Source organism: Leptinotarsa decemlineata, unplaced genomic scaffold (genome assembly GCF_025532065.1).
Source record: "Leptinotarsa decemlineata unplaced genomic scaffold, Ldec_3_MD MMD2_tig00000251_RagTag_RagTag, whole genome shotgun sequence".
NCBI classification, from domain to species: domain Eukaryota; kingdom Metazoa; phylum Arthropoda; class Insecta; order Coleoptera; family Chrysomelidae; genus Leptinotarsa; species Leptinotarsa decemlineata.
Window position 1 is genome coordinate 10,299,277 of NW_027412547.1, and position 21,318 is coordinate 10,320,594.

The 21,318-nt window shown below is 33.3% G+C and overlaps 1 protein-coding gene across 9 annotated transcripts in view; it reads right to left on the minus strand.

The window, feature by feature from the left end:
• Positions 1-21,318, minus strand: part of LOC111503500 (partitioning defective 3 homolog) — a 211,996-nt gene that overhangs the window by 36,941 nt on the left and 153,737 nt on the right. For all 9 annotated transcript variants that reach the window (XM_074173674.1, XM_074173671.1, XM_074173678.1 and 6 more), the window contains one exon: positions 6,446-6,649. In XM_074173674.1, the coding sequence (XP_074029775.1) occupies positions 6,446-6,649 (204 nt within the window). The remainder of the gene's footprint in view (positions 1-6,445; positions 6,650-21,318) is intronic.

The following is a 21,318-nucleotide window of genomic DNA, read 5'->3' on the forward strand; positions in this document are numbered from 1 at the left end:
ATTTCGATGTCATAACTACATATCCATGATTCGTCACCAGTTATGACCCTTTTTAAAGCAAATCTGTATCGCCGTTGACGTCTTTCAACAATTCCCAAGCGATGTTCATACGAAGGTATTTTTAGTAAAAATTCAGCAATTTTGGAACGAACTTTGCTGTCACACGATGCATGACCTAAATTTCCGAAAAACTGCATGTAATAAGCCAACCGATATGCAGACATCCTCAGCAACTTAGCCCTATCAGCTAGCATGGCGAATCCAGCAAAATTACAAAAAAAATACATCAATTTGTAGCTAAATATGTAGTTGCTAATTAGTTGCCAAAACAATGATTTTGTTGCTTGTGCCGATCCCTAGAAATCGCAAATAATGCTATTGTGATATAAAGGTAGCAAGGTAACTCAATAAATTATATACTTTTCCTTTGATCTTTACAGAAGATTGAGTTACATTTAAAAATTTTTTTCATTTTTTCTGATCTTGCTATCTTGAAACTGGTTTTTCCTGGAATTAAAGATGTTCTAAATTTGTTGCTCACCAAGAGTAAACTTAAATACACCTTGAGTATCAGCAACAAAATAGTTGAAACCGATTGGCCGATTTCGATATTTTTTTTTCATTTTCCTCGTTCTTGCTATCTTGAAACTGGTTTTCCTGGAAAGGAAAAGTGTTTTAAATTTGTTGCTCATCAGGAGGGTACTCAAATACACTACGAGAACCAGCAACAAAATAGTTGGCCTTGATCGGCCGATTCTTTTGATGTTGGTTCATCATGTATATCTTTAAGTACTATCAATTTGGCAGAAAATTCACAGCTCTTTTCATTCGAGAAAAAAAATCAGTTTCAAGCTAGCAAAATTAGGAAACTTAAAGAAAAAATAAAAATATCAACCGAGTTCGGACTATTTTGTTGATGATTTTCCATTCTGATTCTGATTTCGATAGGGCTCAGCAACTTCTCTAGTTGTGATTCGACAATTTTCCACAATGATTTTTTTCACTTCCTCAACATTTTCTTCGGTTGAAGTCACAATGCAAGAAAATGTCTAAGAAACTGGTGGCATAATATGACCTAGGAGGCCTAGAGAAGGCTTTAAATTTTCATGATGGAAATTGTCACGCTTTATAAAAATATAATTTTCACTTTGTCACTTTGAAAGTCTACAGTTGGAAAATCTACATGCTTCAGCCACAGTAAAATCAACCAGTAAGTCCACTCCCACTACTTTCATTCATAAATGCACAAAGTTTGTGGTGACCTCGAAACGAAGTGCAGGGCCAATTTCGTTCTTTTTCTATTGGCGTGCGTTCATATAATAATGTCTTTTTGAAATCTCCCATTTTCTAATCACTTAATAATAAAACAAACAACAATAACTAACTACAAAAACTAAAAACAATAATAACAACAGGGAATAAACTGAACACAATATCAATATTCGACCGTTTACTATAACTAATCCGATGTTCGTGGAACCGTCGAATCCTTCGATACTACAGCACTGAACGCGTTGGATGAGAATATCATCCTAAGAGCGGTTGACGGTCCATGGCAACTCGTTATATTATTCCTCTGTGCTTTAGCACTTAAGGAATGATATACAGGAACTATAATTTTTTTTAGAAACACCCTCGTGTGAAAACGAATATACACATTGGAAATGCAATTCACTATCGCAGTTGTACTTGTTTCAAAAGATAATAATCACAGGATCATGTTGTAATGAATAGTTTTTTCGTAACTTATTCGTTGAAAAAAACTACTACGAACACAGAATACCGCGTGTTCAGCAAAGGTGATGAGTTCAGAGTAAAGCAAAGTATTTTTATTATAATTTTTGAATGAAAATTAACATTGGCATTGGGTGTATGAGGATATCTATTGTTTATTCAACAAACATAGAAAGATGCATTAAATGAAATGAGTAATGTAAATTTTTTATTTTCACGAACACTACAATGAAATAGTGTTCACACCTATCGAATCTTTATTCAGCTGTCCACCTATCGATAATTACAATTCGGCATGTTTTCACAATGTACCAGTAAAATTACCATAATATATCTTGCATAATACATACAAGATAATATTAGAATAATGAATTTCATCACGAAATGTAGATTATTTTGGAGAAATCTTACATGTAAGTGTCAATTATAATGGCAGATACGTGTCAGAGAAGTTATTATGACCAATTATCAAAATGTTACATGAGAGATTTTAACACGACATAAGTCGTCTTGTTTTCATTATTGTTTCAATTAAAATGCTTTAGAAATACCCTATGAGGAAATTCATGAGTTCCTAAAGAGCTTTGGCAAAAATATAGAGGTAACTTTGTAATCAATAAATAATGAAAAAAGCCACATCATTTTTTTTATTTTGGTATACTGGTCTCGAACATATGTATCAGCAATTTCGCGACTTTAGTTTGTTGGTGAAAGGCATAAAAGTAAGAAAGTGTTCTGCAATTTTCTGCTACTGAAAAAAATGGACTAAAGAATGTGCATCAAATTTTATGTAAATAACGATCGAAAAATACTAGTACCTATTATTGTAAAAAAGCGTGGACGCTTTGTGCCATATTTTTTGTATATCTAGCGCCCACGCTTTTTTCACAATACTACTAGTATTTTTCGATTGTTATTGTTTTGAGCTTATCAAAAAAAAAATTAGTTCAATGTTCTTTAAAAGTTGTTTTTTACTTTTTTAAAACTATATTTTTTACTTTTTGGTTTCATATGCTATAAAAGCGTGTTTCTTAGTTTTTCAAACTATATTTATTTTTCACTTTTTAGTCCAATTTATTGTCAAAAATAATTTTTTTTCAAGTTCTAGTCACTAGTAATATAAATCTTAACAACATAATAAAGTTTGAGGTCTTGAATTCTATAGTAATACTGAGATGCAGGTGGTATAGTAAGTCTCCAACAGAGGGCGGACGGTTGTAATATTTGTTTCGAAGTAAAGAGATAATTTCAAAAAACAATCCAGTCTTGATGTTTTGATTTGAAGTTTCATTCAAAACTAATGGACTTAGAATATTTTTTCATTGAATAATTTTATTTTTCAAATTGATCTTTTGATTTGATATGTATTTCAAGCACCTTAATAATAATTTTTGATTTTTTGAAATATTTAAATAACTGAATTTTTTAGGTGTACAATTTACGATAACGTTTTCATTGTTGAAATTCATATCACGGGTAATTGAAAATATTTAAATATCTAAATATTTCAACTGTAGTAAAAAATTTCGCTAACACTTATAATTCTTAAAATCCATTTTTTATTTTGATTTTCTTTTGAACAACCCATCAAGGAGGTTGCATAATGTCGATAATTCTGTCAATACAGATCCCGAGCTTGGGAGTTACAAGCAAACAAACATTCATACAGGTGAAGCTAATAGAAAACGTGTAAAAGAATGGAATTAAGTGCTCAAAAACACTTGAAATGTTTTCAGTGGCATACGGTGATTGTACTCTGAGTCAGAAAAATGTTTATAAGTGGTACAGGCCTTTCACAGATGGTCGAGAAGATGTGAATGACGATGCTCGCCCTGGACGCCCCAACACATTAACAACCGTAGAAATAAAATAAATAAAATTGTTATGGAGAGAAGTTGCTGAGAATATTGGCATATTGATTGGCTCATGCCACCAAAGTCCAATCGTCCCAATGGAAGAGCCCAGGAGAGCCAAGAACAAAAAAGCACGCAAAGTCCAATCAAATGTCAAGGTTTTGCTCACGGTTTTCTTCGATTACCGTGGCGAAGTGCATCAGGAGCTCTTGCTCGTACGGTAAGTAAGGTGTATTATTTTGAAGTTATGCGCCTCTTGTGAGAAACAATACAAAGAAAACGTCCGGTATTGTGGGGGAAAAACAATTCATGGCTTTTGCACCTGCTCACTATATATTGCTTGTTCGTAATTTTTTGTCCAAAAACAACACCGTAATCATCACTCAGCCACCGAATTCACCAGATTTGCCCCCCTGCGACTCTTTTCTGTTCCCAAGATTGAAGAGACCCATAAAAGAACGGCGATTTACGACGATTGAGGGGATAAAAACCGAATCGCTGAAAAAGCTCAAGGACATACCAAAAAGTGTATATCAGAACTGCTTCGAGGGTTGAAAAAAAATGCGGTCACAAGTGTTTTACATCTGAGGGGGACTACTTTGTAGGAGACAAAATAGAAATTGATGATTAACTATTATTTTTTGAAAAACTGAAAATTCACCTTATTTTTTGAACAGACGGCGTACATTTAGTACACTAACCGCTCCTGAGGTATTTTTTTCTAGAACAAAGTGGGCGACAACATGAGAAAACGTAATTACAAATATTCAAATCGTTGTTTCTGTCCAACTTTCCACAATATTGAAAATAAAAATGACTTCAAAAAACTCTCTGAATTAATAGGTAAACCTATTAGCAAATGTAGGACGATTAAAGAATGCACATGAGTCATCAACAAAATACGCGCTAAAATACATAATTCTATATAGTCTTCTACAATTGAGAAAGAAAAACAAAACAGTTAAAGTTTGTGTTTGATCATATAGAGTTCTCATTTAGATCACACATTGCACTCAGTACACAAGTCGAACAATTTCTTTGATTTGCAGATCTTTTGACAGTTTATATTACTTACATTTTATTGATTGAAAAGTTTCTACGATTTTAATTCTTTTATACTACATTGAGAATTGTTTTCATAACTAATGAACTATAAGCACTTCATACTTCTCTGTAACAAAATTCTATAACACGATTGAAAATATTAACCTTAAATTTGGAAACGCTCTGTTTGATGCTCCGCATGCTGGGACATTCAAATTGCCAGATATCGGTGTTAAATAACTGAAATGAAGTATGTTTTCACAGTACAGTGCGATGAGTACCTACTTGTGTTTTGTTTTTTGACTTGTACTTTTTTGTCGATATACATAAATTTTAAAGGCATTATTAGTTAATATAAAGGGGAAATGTTTATTTCAATAAATGTTAGATGTATTTTGAGAAAGAACCAAAAAATCTTCAGCGTCTTTTTGATGATGCTCCTATTGACTAATCAGATTTAGAGGAGAAATTTTAGTAAGAAGCAGCAATGTAATGTGACTCGGATCAAGATTGAGACATGAATGATCATCTATTGGAAGTATATGGTGAGATATGGATTATGACAAACTTTCTACTACATACGATGTAACAATAAACATTTGGGTTTGACAAATGGTGATTTTCTTCAATTTGATGAATATAGATAGAAGCAATAGCTGAAAATGTATACGTTCAACTGCAAAAAAGCGCTGAGCACAACTAACAAATTTAACAAGAGGAGTTCCAGGAAGGAAGCAGCAAACTTAAATACAATCGTTGCAAAACACAACTAAAGTAACAAAACAATGTTTCTTACACAAGAATGATTATAAATTCAAATATCACTTTCAAAAATATGCAAAATTCGTATGGCACACTCATGCCCAAATGCTGCATCCCAATTGCTGTATCAAATTTTGCATTTGATTTCTCTGAAATTACATCAAAGTTGTTTTTACCAGTTAATTTTTATTTAAAAATTTCAAATAAGGATTCAGTTCTCAAGATTACATATGTTTTATCTTTTTTATTGAAAAAAGCAACAATCGCTTATTTATTAATTTGTAGAATATACATGAAAATATGTCTCTTTACAAGTTTTTCGATTGATTTCTACAATACTCCATTCAGGGACGGATCTGTTAGACCCGGTGTGAGCAGTAATGTCAAGCATTTGAGAGCGAGTAGTGAAAGGTCTAGTTATCAGTGGTATCTAGATACAATTGATGAGAAGTTGGTATGATTGAACAAACGAGTCATCCATTTTAGGAACAATGGAATGATTATTATAAATGAAAACGGAAAATCTTGCAGTTTTCTCAAAGCAAAATAACATTTTATTTGTTATCCTTTAGTTTTGCAGCGCCAATTTGCGGCAGAGGTTCCCAAGAATACAATTCTGTGTGTTCTTTATTCTCAGCAGTCTGATATTCACCCAGCGAACCTCAAAATTATTTCTTTTGTATACTTCACTAGCTTAACATTTTTTATGCTAGGTCCTGCACAGACGCATCTCATGTTTATATTCAAACGAAAATTTTATTATAGGTAGCATAATTATTACCATATATTTGTTTCCTAAATATTTAAATATTTTATTATCTTTATATGATTAAGAAAGATTTTGGGTTTCTACTTCTCTATCTTCATAATAAAAATGTGGGAAACTACCGAAGGCAGGAGGTAAGGAAGGTAAATAACTCGGATGGCTCACACTATTATCTTTGTGAGTGAAAAGGCTTCAGCATAATGAAGTTATTATTATTATTAACCAGTAAGCAATTAAAGAATATTCAATTACACGTTATCCCAAATTTACACAAAAAATAACTCACGTGAAAAATATCCGGGCTCCCCGTACCAACAGAGCTGCCGCTTGCACCGTCTCCCCCTCCGTGAAGATGAGCACCATCCCCATCTTCAAAACTCGCCAAGATTTGTTCCCTATCATCGGCAACGTCGCTCAACCTGTCATCGGGATCCAAAATACCTCCTCCTTGAGATTGCAAATTATGGACAGATACCCACGAGTCGGCGCCCTGAAAAAGAAAGAAAGAGTTACTTTTCCATTGTACAACTAGCAGAGCTGTATAACCAGTATCGATGTTCCTACTTATGTATTCAGTATGAGTGAGTACATTTCAAAGGTACTAGGTATCACTACCAAATACTCTACATTTTTCCAACGACGAACTCTTACTTATGAAGTATTCACTATCAATTTCTTCATATTTTCGGAAGTATTGAATTATAATTATTAGGATTAATTAATTTGGATAGCAGTTGGAGGTGGAATAGACTCACTTAATTTGAACCTAACCTAACTTAACCCAGTAATCTAAGTATTCTATACTAAAATACCAAGTATTCAGTACCACTAATTTCACTTCCTTGCTGTTTAAGAGATCCTCATGCATGAGGTCCCGTATGCCACTAAAATTTGAATATATGAAATGTATTTTAAATAATGACTTTAACCCCGGAACGATTCCTTAACATATTTTATGTAAAAAATTAATATTAGGCTACGTCAATTCAATTTTTTTTAATTTTTCGAAACACGGAGTGTCTTTTATAAAAAAAAGACATTTCAGTTACATTTCAGTTACATTTAGCGTATAGACAAATGGATGCTGCGCAAATCATATGAAAAATACATTCCAGGCGAATAGGCTGAAATTTCGATATGCTGCATTTCATAAATTTCCTACTGAATGTATATGGGTGCTAGGCCTAAATGGCCAGTTTGTTGGCCATTCTTTGTCAAAGGTCAAAGGTGTTGGGCTAGAGTTGATTTTGATCTTATATGCAAGATTTTGATGGAATAGATATTTGTGCATAGTTGTGTATGTTTTTTTCAAGCACAAAACACAAGCACTACAGGAAAATCATTAAGGCGCTCGCAGAGTGGTGCGATTCACATTGGATTTGAATCGCTGGAGGTTAAATCCATTAGAAAAACCGTTCTCAGGAAGTTTCTTCCACATAAACGCAGTTCTCCAGATGAAAGAGTTCTTAAACAGTGAAGTTCGAGGTGTACTGAGTTGAACCTTAAAACGATGAGCAGCAACAGTCCGTTGCGTGTTTCTGATATGTACCACTCTTGGTGGAATCAAATGTTCCAAGTCACTTGAACACCTCCCGATGTTCCAGGCTATCAAGGTTGCACGTGATGTTCGCGTCTTCAATCAGGCGGATGGCTCTTTTCTGGATGGAATCCATCAAATTCAGGGTATGTTTGGGGGCAGAGCTTCATACATGAGAACAATACTCCAAAGAAAGACTGATCTGAGCTTTATAAAACATCAAAAGTTGCTGAGGTGTGTACTGTTTTCTGGTTTGGAACAGTGTTCCAAGCTTTTGAGAAGCAGCCTTTGCAATTTCGGAGAACACCGATGCCTGGGTTTTTGTGGCATTGAATTGAACCTGGTTACTTTCATCCCAATTCGAAATCACTTCTAGATCCTCATTTAGATATGCAACCTCCTGCTTCCGTAGTCCATGTACTGAAATCCAAATGTAATGACGAGACAAGTGTGCTTTCGTCAGCAAAGCAATATATTGGATTCTTGTTTTTTTCTAATAAGTCGTTGATATACAATAAAAATAGGGTTGGAGACAATACAGATCCCTGGAGAACACCAGCGTTGATGGTGTTCGATGAGAGATATCCATTGACGGCTACTTGCAGGGAACGTTCTTTTGGGAAGCTGAAGAGCCATAAACAAAAATGATCCGATAAGCCATATCATGGAAGTTTGGCTAGCAAACCCTCGTGCTTCACCCGGCCAAAGACCTTAGAAATATAAAGCGCCACAGCACTTGACTCTCCATGTTTCTCGATTGCGTTATTACAAATATGTGTGCCTACGTGGGAATTTGTGTGTAGTCTTAGCGAGTGTGGCTATTGAAAGTGGAACATACTGTATAGCAAAGCAAATTATAGAAGGCATATTTGAAAATAGGTGAATGATGGTTTGAGTGCCAAATAGGAAATGTTTTGGTATAAAATTTTAGCTTTGCAATAAGTTTAATACTTTAGACGTATTTTTAAACGTAAAAATAATCTATTGAAAATATGAGAAATACATTTATTGGGAGTTACATGTATTGGGGTTTCGAATATTTTGGAAAATCTGGATTGAAGAGAACGTTGGAATGAATGTGGTTGACAACGTGTTTGATGAGTGTTAAAGGTTCGAGTGTTAAAGATTTCGAGTTTTAAATTCGTAAATCCCAATGAACAAATGATCAAAATATTCAATTGATTTCTTCTGATTCAACTTTGCTCAAATGTACACACTTTTGTATTCTGTTGGACCAAATAATTGTGCTCCCTCTAAGAATAAATATATATCTACTAAATGACTTTCGAGATTAATGTCGAAATTTCGAGTTTTAAAGTCGCTATTTCCAATAACGAAATAATAAAAATATGTGACCCTTCAACGCTTCCGTAAAAATGTGTAAAAAAATATAATAAAGAAAATGAGAAAGAAAGGTTTCGGCTTTCTACTTTTCTACCTTTATATCATTCAAACAAAAAAGAAAATGTTTCAAACGGATGATAACTATTAGGTATAACCCAAATACGACTGTATATACTTATAAATCTAAACGTCATAGAGTAGGTAACTTGGTTTGAATCTTTTTTTACATTATATTTTCATATTATACTTTTTTATATTATCATTCATCTTCACGATTTTTTTATTCCAATTGTTTGCACATAATTGGAATTTCACTTATTATTTTCTTTTTCTCATTCTTTTGATAATATTTTCTTTCTTTATATAACTCTTGCGATTAAGTCGGTTCTGGTATTTTTAGTATTTGTATTCATTTTTCATTTGATTATTATATAAATCAACACCTCCATCATTCACCGATAAAATATAAATTAATTTATATTTCAGCCAAAACCCGTTGTTCCATATCAAAATAAAAAAAGTTGAAACCAAGAAAACTTCATGAGAGTTAATCAAAAATACTTTTTCATAAAAATATCTTGAGAAGTTTCAGGACAAAGTTCTATGTGGAAGTTGTAGGCACAAGTATCGAACCTCCCACAATGTTAAAAATCGAACATGCAGCATTCTCACTTCATTTCCTATTATCATCGGAACAATTCCTTATGTAACATTCGTTAAGCGAAAAAAGTGGAATCAAAAGCAATTTGGCATGAAATCTGTTCTGGTCTGGTACGCATGTCCTTGGATGAGTTTCTTACGTCTTTCATACCAGTTTTTCAGACAACATCCTTGTTCTACCTCATAACACGAGCATCTTGACATTTTTATGGCAGGTGCACAATTTGCAGGTTTTTACTAGCGCACATCTTCGCATAAATATAAATGTTTATTAGGATAATTATTATTATGAATCATTAGTTACAAAGTACACCATTAGCTACAAAGTACATTATTTTTCGTAATTGCCTTGACAAAAAAGAAAATAGAAAACATCACACAAAATATGTATTTATATTTACGATTCACGAAGTTAGAATAAAGTTTTGAGGTACATGTATATAACTCATTTAATTGAATCGATTTTTAAATATTAGAGAATAAAAGTAAAATTGAATAATTTCATTTTGTTTGACGGATAAGTTCCATTGGATCCATAAAATACCCCTGTTGTTCATACTTTGGGTAGACTAAATAATCCTATTTCTTTACATAGAACAGTTTTGATGAAATACAATTATGGGGTTTTCTGGGATACTCCAAAATAACTCTGGAGTTGAAAAACCCAGATAATATCAATGATTTACTTATTGATTCTCTTTAAGTTTTGAAACCACCTGGAAATCTTCTAAACTGCTTTACAACTAATGTAAACAATAATATTGGTTTAAACAGGCAGCAGGAGGTTGCATATCTTAATGAGGATGTAGAAGTGATTTCGAATGGAGTTCAATTCAATGCCACAAAAAACCAACCATATGTGATGATTTGAACGTTGAATTGTTGAAACTTTGTGTGATAGGTTTATACCTAAAAAAGTGTCTCCTTCTGCACTTGAGTGCAATCAGCATCCCCCCAACCCTGGAAAATGTTTCGGAAAGAGCAATTGACTTACAGCTTAGGGAGTATCTAACCAGATACTCCTTGCTTTCAAAAGTTCCGTCAGACTTCCGTTAGGGGCACAGCTGTACTCGTACTACTACAGCCCCTAAACGTCAAAAATGATATTTTGAGTTCGAATGATAAGGGATATTGCACAGCACTAATACTTTTAATTTCATTAGGGGGCTAGACACAATAAATCACGATTCACGATTTACTTTCAAACACTTTACATTGGATTATGCGACTCCGCGCTTTCGCTCTTCAAGAGTGCGTGCTGATGACAAGCAGTGGAGATTCACGGAACTTCAGTCGAGAGTTCTACAAGGATCCACTCTGGACCCACTGCTGTTCACTATATACACTTCTTATCTTATAACGTATCTTGATGAATGTTATATTCATCTGTACGCGGACGACACCCGAATAGGTAGTACTCAATATTATTGAATTTTTTTTTCCCAACACCAGTAATATTCATTACGACTACACCAAAGGTTCCAAATAGTGCATCACAAACTAGTATTCAACTCAATAAAGAACTGAATTTATTCGTTAAGTTAGCTTCTGAACACAGTCTGATAATGTATGCTGGCAAAAACGATATTATTGTATTTCGACATAAGGATCATCGTGTTATTTGCTCTGATATCAATATTATGGTGGATTGTGTTGAACTTTAGTTGGTTATTGAAGTCGAAAGTCTAGGTATCATATTTGACACAAATCTCAGATTTGATAAACGTATAAGTAACTTATTACAAAGAGCCTGCTCTACTTTTGTGTGAAACGTTGATCTTCACAATTTGAATATGATATTTTCTCACAGGGTTTACAATTTAGAAGGGGTTACGAAATAAGTTCAACATTAAACAAGGAAAGGAAGTTGATTGCAAAGAGTGACATCAGTTATAAAAAATATGAAGTTACTAAATTACTAAATGTAGGTGTGTCAAAAATCTGTAATTCTAACTATATATATATATATATATATATATATATATATATATATATATATATATATATATATAAAATCTAGAAAGGTTAATGCAGTCAAGCTGCTGGAAAATAATTCCATGAAAATCAAAAAATGAATAGATTAGTACTCTTTGATCATTCCCATATTGATTTCAATTTAAGAGCCACCGGTATACAGCTGTTTCAGCCTATTGGGCATCGTCAGTACCGGGCAGGCGGTCCTCGATTGAAGACAAAATGAGAAAAAACCAAGAAAGTACTTGATAAAAATAGCTGCGTAAATGCAAGCGAAACATAAGTGGAACCACCTATTGGTGTGACACCCAAGTCAACTTGCCAAGTTTTTATGTCAGTGTTGGTGGTTTGACCAATCAAACCGACAACTGCGGTAGCAGAAATTTGGGAAGCTAACCTGAAATGCCATCGGAAAACGAATCCACATGTTTCTAGAAATGATATGAAATCTAGAAAGGTTAATGCAGTCAAGCTGCTGGAAAATAATTCCATGAAAATCAAAAAATGAATAGATTAGTACTCTTTGATCATTCCCATATTGATTTCAATTTAAGAGCCACCGGTATACAGCTGTTTCAGCCTATTGGGCATCGTCAGTACCGGGCAGGCGGTCCTCGATTGAAGACAAAATGAGAAAAAACCAAGAAAGTACTTGATAAAAATAGCTGTATTTAATGCAAGCGAAACATAAGTGGAACCACCTATTGGTGTGACACCCATTTACGCAGCTATTTTTATCAAGTACTTTCTTGGTTTTTTCTCATTTTGTCTTCAATCGAGGACCGCCTGCCCGGTACTGACGATGCCCAATAGGCTGAAACAGCTGTATACCGGTGGCTCTTAAATTGAAATCAATATGGGAATGATCAAAGAGTACTAATCTATTTATTTTTTGATTTTCATGGAATTATTTTCCAGCAGCTTGACTGCATTAACCTTTCTAGATTTCATATCATTTCTAGAAACATGTGGATTCGTTTTCCGATGGCATTTCAGGTTAGCTTCCCAAATTTCTGCTACCGCAGTTGTCGGTTTGATTGGTCAAACCACCAACACTGACATAAAAACTTGGCAAGTTGACTTGGGTGTCACACCAATAGGTGGTTCCACTTATGTTTCGCTTGCATTTACGCAGCTATTTTTATCAAGTACTTTCTTGGTTTTTTCTCATTTTGTCTTCAATCGAGGACCGCCTGCCCGGTACTGACGATGCCCAATAGGCTGAAACAGCTGTATACCGGTGGCTCTTAAATTGAAATCAATATGGGAATGATCAAAGAGTACTAATCTATTCATTTTTATATATATATATATATATATATATATATATATATATATATATATATATATATATATATATATATATATATATATAGATTTTTATCGATATGAGATTGAAATTCACTTAAGCGCCTGCTCAACGATTTCATTGCCCGCGGGGCGATAAAGTGCTACTTTACGCCCGGTCGTGCATAAAAATTATTTTCTTCATTCTAGATGAATTTCTACAAAATAAATAGGTCATCAATCGAACAAGTTTTCAACTTAATAATAGTTTTGACAACAAAAACCGTATTCGATAACTTTCTCAGATTCACAGAACGATACTTGTACCGATAAAATATTATAACAGAGCCCAGAAGAGTTTCCTTATTAATCCAGTACCAAATAGTGCAGTTTTGATTTGTCAGATTTCATCAGTGACATTGGACTGGAATGAGTAAAGGTGTCTTTCCTTCGTGACGCTTTCAAGTAGACTGAAATTTGAGATATATAAAGTGGATAATCTTAGCGACTGGAGCCAAGCCAAGCTTTCGCTTCTATTGGGAAGCTTCTTCAGGGCCTATAATTTAATGAGTTGTGAATTTTTTCGCCATTGAATAACATTACAAATCATACTTACAGTAAAAATGTATATACAGTAACTTACTGAAACTACATCAGAACCATAAAAATGATGAAAATTGTATCAATCAATAACTCTTTCTTTAGAGTCAAAAATTATAAAATCATCATACCCATTGAGAAATGACATTTATGTGAAGGTTTGACATTTGTCAAACCCACAAAAAATCCTCTTTCATCAATGATTCACACTAATTCACAAATCTCGATTTTAGGTCTTGAAGAAAGTATATGAATTGAAGCCTTGGATCTCCCAATATAATTACATGTTGAAAATCTGTGATACATAATCTAGATACACCGAGGCGTATTTCGGCATGTAAAAGGGATAGTCTCCTTTCCCTTTTATTCCAATAAACGCGTCGATACTCGCTCATTGATAAATCGAGAGCAAAAGCAAAATCTCCGGATGATGCAACTCCACTTTCAAAATAACAATACGGAATTATAAGCGATTTGAGTAAAAGTCAACGTTCGATGTCCTCTCAAAATAATGACCGAAATCAAGGTCGATGTGAAAGTGATCTCAGCTTCACCAACGACTGAGATGCGAAAAAAATTATAATAACCAGACGAGATGGGAGTGTACGATGAGCTTTCTTTTCAAGGTTCTTCACCTGATCGAGCGAAAACAGATGGCCGAAATTATAGAACATCGTTTGTTTATGTATTTTAATGAGCCGCTTTTGAGTGGGCTTGTCAAGAGCAGAAGATAAATGTGTCAATTAAGCATACCCTTGACTTCAGCATTTCACATTGACACTTTTTTTACATTCATGTTTGGTACATTTCAAATAATTGTTATGGAGAACATTCTGAAATCTTGGTTGCCATAAAAATGAATAGAATGAAATCTAATGAAATCATTTATTTCCATTATGACAGATTATTTCCCTCAATGCATAAAAATTATGAAAAATTTGAAAAGTTTTACTGCAATTTTATCCTTCAAAGCGAGAAAATTATGAAAACATGAAGGTTAGGCCACCAAAACAAGAGTTTTACAGCTATGAAACGCTCCTTCTAGATAACGATTAAATTGACAGCCAAAAAATTAATATGTCATGAAGTCATAAAATTGATTTAATTTGAATATTTTTATCTTACATGGCTGCATTGAGCTGAGAATATTTCACAATGACTCTGATAATGACTATGATGTATAATTAAACTCTACTGAAACAACTCAAATGACTATGTAATCAAATAAAACTCACCTATAAAATGAACAGATACAAGGACTCAAATGAAAAACGGATTGCCACACTTCACTAATTCACAAAACTTCAAGAAAATAAGACAATTATTCAATTTAGATAAAAAACACTCATCATAAACGTATGCATTTGTGAAGGAATATTTCCGGATGCCCTCAAACACACAGTTATAAAACCTTTACATAAATCTGGAGATAAAACAAAACAAACTAATTACAGAGCAATTTCCTTAAAAGCCATGTCGGAGAGAAATATATAAAAAAATATCATATACTCTCGGATAATCAGTATCTATGGATTTTGCCAAGCCAAGTCAACACAAGATGCAATGGTTTATTTTACAAAAAAAAATTATGAGGCGATGGACATAGGATAAACCTCATAATGTGTCTTCGTTGACTTGGCAAAGGTATTCGACATAGTGTGTCACCACAAATTACTAAGAGTATTAGAAAATATAGGTTTAAGAGGTGAACCATTGAAACTTCTCACTAGTTACTTATCGAACAGAAGAGTTAAAATCAATAGTTCATTCAGTTCAGATCAAGTAATTGAGTGTGGAGTGGCCCAAGGAACGGTGCTTGGACCTATATTATTCAATATGTATATCAATGATCTCTACAATATTGGTGTGGAAGCGAATATTATCATCTTTGCCGACGACCCAACCTTCCATTTCGTGGCAAGAATTGGAACATTCTGAAATTTATCAAGAAAGGGAATTGGAAACTTTGTTTCATTGGTTCGACAGTAGCCTACTAACAGTAAACTTTTGTAAGACCCACTTTTTTGCTTTTTCAATTTATAACAACTTACCCACATCTAGTAAAATTACAGTTACTATAAATAGCAATATCATTGATATTGAAAGGAGAGAACATTTAAATATCTAGACCTCATTATAGACCAAAATCTTAGATGGCACAAACACACTGAAAACGTTACAAAAAAATTGAGATCATTGTTAACAAAATTCAAACTGTTTCAAAAATTATTCGACTCGACACAAATGAACATACTTTATGCAAGCCTAGCCCAAACTCATATAAACTATGGCATACTTGTTTGGGGTGTGATAACTAATAATTACATTAAAAACCTAGAAGTGACACGATCATGGCTCATAAAGATAATGTATAATAAAAGCTACAGATTTCAGATAAACTCTTCCAACAATCTTAGCTATTTACAATCCATCAACTGTACTTCCTTAATTTTGCATCTTACTATCACCAGCACAAGTATGAACTGCCCCAAATAGACCACCCATACAATACTCGACTGAAAAACGAAACAATCAGAATACCAAAGGTTGGAACTACAAAAAACCAAAGATTCCTCTTTTATCTATGCCCGATAATTTACAGAAAATCCCATTTAAAAAGAAGTTCAAGGTATGGATTTTAAACCAGTCGCCCGAACTTATTCTTGAAGGATTGAAATAATATTTAGATGAAAGTTCTGAAAATTAAAAAATTATTTCTACTACTTCAACCATTTTATATAATTGAAAAACCTACAACAAACAGGTTTCACCTTGAACAAATTTGCATTACTTCAAATTTACTCATCTAAAGCTCAAAATAATCAATTGCAACCGAGAAAGCATAAAAATATCAATACAAATCAACGTTAAACATCAGAAACCAAATTTCATAAATTAAAGTGATTGGAAAAAAATATTCACTCAACACCAAGATGGATTACATTGCACAGAAAAATTATTAACCATCCAGTCAATGGATTTACCAGTTTGAACAAGAGCAAAATTAAAAAAATTCAAAAATATCTTCTGAATGATTCTTGAATTTAGTAGAGTGAAGAAGTCCTTGAAGAGAAAGATAACGGAAACAGAACTTTATTTTTCAGTAGTAAGTATAAAATTTATATCAGTATTAATTATTCAAATTATGTTAGTGGTACACGATAATGATTTAGTGGAAAGTTAATTAGTTGTCAATTTCTATATTTCTCGTCATTTTGCGGTCAATATTCTTCAGGTGAAAATTGCCATTCGTTGAAAATAGCCGATAATGAATTAGACACGTTCAGTTTCGATATTCGAGAACAAACACTTGTTTTTAATAGATATTCACCAGACATTAAGATGATGTGAAATTATAATACTTTCATTATATCCTGCCGCAGCGTGAGAAAGGAAAAGGTGATTAGCGCCTGACGTTTCCATTGTGATCGGTTTGGAATAACTTAGATAGTGAATCATATCCTTATTAAAGTTGCTCGGGTAATGCAAAACTGATTCACTTATTCGCGTGGAGTTCTATTTGATAGATTTATATTTCCTACTTTCGTTTGGAAATTTCTGGTAATCGTTCCCACGACAAATGAACTGAACTTACGCCATTTCATTTTCATCTGAAAATATTTTAATGAAATGAAATCAACTATTGTCGTCGTTGCTGAGACTTCGTCCACGCAATCAGCGCACATCCACGGATGATGTCTGCCGCAGTAGCAGACGAAACGTTTGGTACTTAAGGTTCCATTTGACAACGGCCTATCACCCCGGATTTTGTTCTCTTTGATCATGATTCCGGCTGTAAAAGCCTATGTTCTTCTTATATTACTAGAAAAGTTCAGAAATATATCTATTTAGTGAGTCAGAAAGCAAAATTTCACTGTATATTTGCACACTAACGGTTTTTCCTGAGACGCACACCAAAATAATTGAATTTGATATACAAATTGCTGATGCCTTGTGTTATATTAATAAAATACAAATTTCTTAACGATAGTAGAAAATATGAATCTATCAAAAAAAATTCTCGTGTGCATTACCCTAGTTTTTTTCATTTAGGTGAAATACAGTCCATGTTACTCACTGATGATATAGTTTTATCTAGGTAAAAGAATTTTTAAGATAGGTTTTCGCCATAACACTTTTTTTCTCATGATATTAGTTTACCTCATATTAGCTAATGAGGTAAACAAGTGAAAAAAATCACATCTGAAAGAAGTCCGACAATATAGCCTAATGTCACATCGGCATGCTGAGCGCATCGGAATGAATTTACGAACATACAAGCACGTTCGAATGTGGTACGAACATAAGCGAGTATAGTCGAAGTAAACGATATAGTGCATATTTAAAGATGTCGGCACTCTAAAAGGTCATAAAAACCAATACATAGAAAGCCGAACTAGTCCACGTGGACTGTGGACTTGGCGGTTCGTGTTGGATAATTTTTACTAACCGAGTTTTATGATTGGTTGAAGAGTCAAAAAATTCAATTTGAATTCATATTACGGTGACGAATAGAAATCGGGGAAGGTTATCGCCATCGTGTTCAGTTCAGGAACTGATCGCGATTTGAGTGTTGAAATTCGATATTGACGGAGTTATAATTACCTAAAATTCCTGTTATCTGTTTAAAATGGCGTCCTTGGACAAGTACTAATAGTAATAACGAGTGTGATAACAACGCAGACTTTTCCCAGTGTAGTGATTCCAATAGCGATGGTAAACAATGCGAAAAAGAGATATCAGTAAATAAGATTCGGATGCCTTTGAATATTGAAACACAGAGAGTATGTTTCAATGTATGTAAGAGCCTGAATCTCAGGTTTGGTTTCGAGGGAAACAAACTATTACAAGAAACATCCGATTTGACCTAAATTTCTTTCTCAACTGTAAGTAAAATAGTCAAAAACAAACCTCATGACGCGATGTGATACAGGATTACCAAAACCTTTGGATGTTCATCTCATAAAAACAATGAAAAAAATAATATACGATTGTTACAAAAACAATGATATTTCTACAATTGAAATCATAAGGAAGAACTTGAATACTTCCGGCCATAACGTGAGCTGTTGTGACAAAACTCTTTTCAGAATTGGATAAAGAAACTAGGATTTATATTTAAAATAATAAACAAACGTCAAGCAGTTATGGAAAGCAGAAGACTAGTGAACATGTACTTAGAACAAATAACTAAATATAGACAAGAACAACGGCAAATTTTCTATTTGGACACAACTTGGTATGACAATCATGACACAGTTAGGAAAGGGTGGACTGATAGTTCGAGAATGTGTACGCCTAACATGCCTGCAAACAAAGGATCGCGACTAATCATTGTGCATTGCGGAGGAAGTAAAAGATGGGTTCCGAATTCTTTGAAATTATGTGGAAAAACCTTGAGGACTGCAATGTTGACTATCATAAGAACATGGAAGCTAATATTTTGTAGGAATAATTTGAAAACATATTAATCCCAAATTTGGATGCGAATAGTGTAATAATTCTTGACAAAGCTTCCTATCATTCGCGACAACTCATCAAAGTGCCGAATAAAAATTCGAGTAAAGATGAAATACAAAGTTTTTTATGGATAACAATTTGTATTTTTAGGATTACTCTACCAAAAACCAACTACTTGAAGTTGTAAAGACAAAAATATTTAAAAAAGTGTCTGCCCTTGAGAGTATTGCTGAAAAGTAAGGACACACCATACTGAGACTTCCCCCCTATTTTTGTGTTTTCAATTCCATCGAGTTGATTTGGGAAAAACTGAAACAAAGCATTAGACGTAAAAATAATTTTCCAAAATTTGATAATAAGGTAATAGAGCGAATTAAAGAAGTATCTAATATTACCGAAGAAGACTGGCAGAACAGGTTTAAAAAGTCATTTCAAGACTATATGGATATTGGACACTTCCATATTAATGGTGGAAATCAATTCATTATTGATTTAAATGACGATAGTGACAGTGAAACAGAGAATATGGAAAAGGAATTATCAGAAGCTTTCGAAGAAAGTTAGGGAAGTGTTTTTGAAGCGAATAACGAAATTAGTTAGCTTCCTAACTATATTATTAAAAGGGAGTTGTTGGAAGGAAGATTGCCTTATATCTTTCACTTGAACTATACAGATCTGCAGAGACAGATTACATTAGTTAAGAACTTGGATCAGCAGGAGAGAAAGTGACCAGCGAACGCGTATAGTTGAAATAAAGTGTTCAGTTGGAATTTTGGTTAATTAAATTGCTGTTATTAACAGTTTATTACTATTGGGAATCCAGGCATAGACGTATCATAGTTCACTTGGAATACAAAACAAGTCAAGGATTTTTATCACAGGCTCTCGGGCAGTAGGGTTTTTTAAGGAAGTCTGTCAATGGAGTGGACGGTGGAAAACAGTAAAAACGGAACACACGTTCTATTTTTCCTACCCCAAAAATGTTTTAAATTTTATAATAGTGATACCTTTTCCAAGGAACCGAGTTTATTGAACCTTCCCAGGCAAAGAACAAAATATTTACAATCAATTCATTGCACCCGATACATTGGACCTGTTTGCTTATTTTATAACTTTCCGGCCTTAAAAAATGCTAATAGGGCCGTTCTCACTAATAATACGTGACTTTCTCTCAAATCTGGCAAGGTAGGTAGCAGGTTAATGAGCTGTATATTGCGAACACAAAACGAACACTATGAAAATAGCAATTAATAATTTCAGTTGTTGAACTAGAATCCAGGTTAAAATGCGCGGCCAAATGAGCAGATACGACACAAAATAAAAACTGTTGAACCTAGTTTTGAAACAGGAAGGTGTTGATGCATTTGTCACGAAAGTACAATAAGATAAAGTAAAAAGCAATTTAGATATGTTAATGTGAAACACAAAGTATCTCTTGCCTACTTGCTAACAATGCAGTACTTGACAATAGAAAAGTAAATGTTTAATGCCGATAATGAAAATACACACAACAATGATGTATAAGGATATATAAAAATAAATTCAACTTGAAAAACAATTATTTTTCATCATGTAACAAGTTATAATAAAATTAGTTTCAATAGTTCGCATTGAAAATTTTTCTAAGGAAACTATAATACATGCCTTTTGAACTTTTTCTTTTTCTGACCTACAGTAACAAACAGTAACAAGAAAAATTCGTCCCAACTAATAAATTATTTACAATAAACCACAGCATATTTCATTATTCATATACATTTCATATAATAAATAAATTTTGTTATAAATCACTAACGTATTCAAAAAACACTTTATTGTGAGATTATCACTACACAGTTTTACAAAAACGCAATACGTGTTTCATTGTATCGGCCAATTCCATCATATATGAGTGTCAAATATTATATTTTTGTTTGATCTAAGACAGAAATAAAAAACGAACAATCGTATCGAATTAAACGTGGAAAACATTATTTCTAACCCAAATAAAGTATTAGATACGAAATATATTTAAGTGATGAGTTCAAAAGCAAATCAGTTGTTTCAGATATCGTTTATTACCTAGTCACATCCATTTGAAAATATAACTGAATGTTCATGAATAATGACAAATATAGTTCAAGAAAAAGGTACGAAAATGTGAAATTTATATGTCGACTTAAGATTTTCACAAAAACTTTAGGAAAAAGTAACAATTCGGATCCGAATACTTATAAATATTTGAATTGAAGGGGTTATATTTTTAGGAGTGATTAATTTTTGGGAAAGAAAGTTTTTGGCTTTCTACTACTCCATCT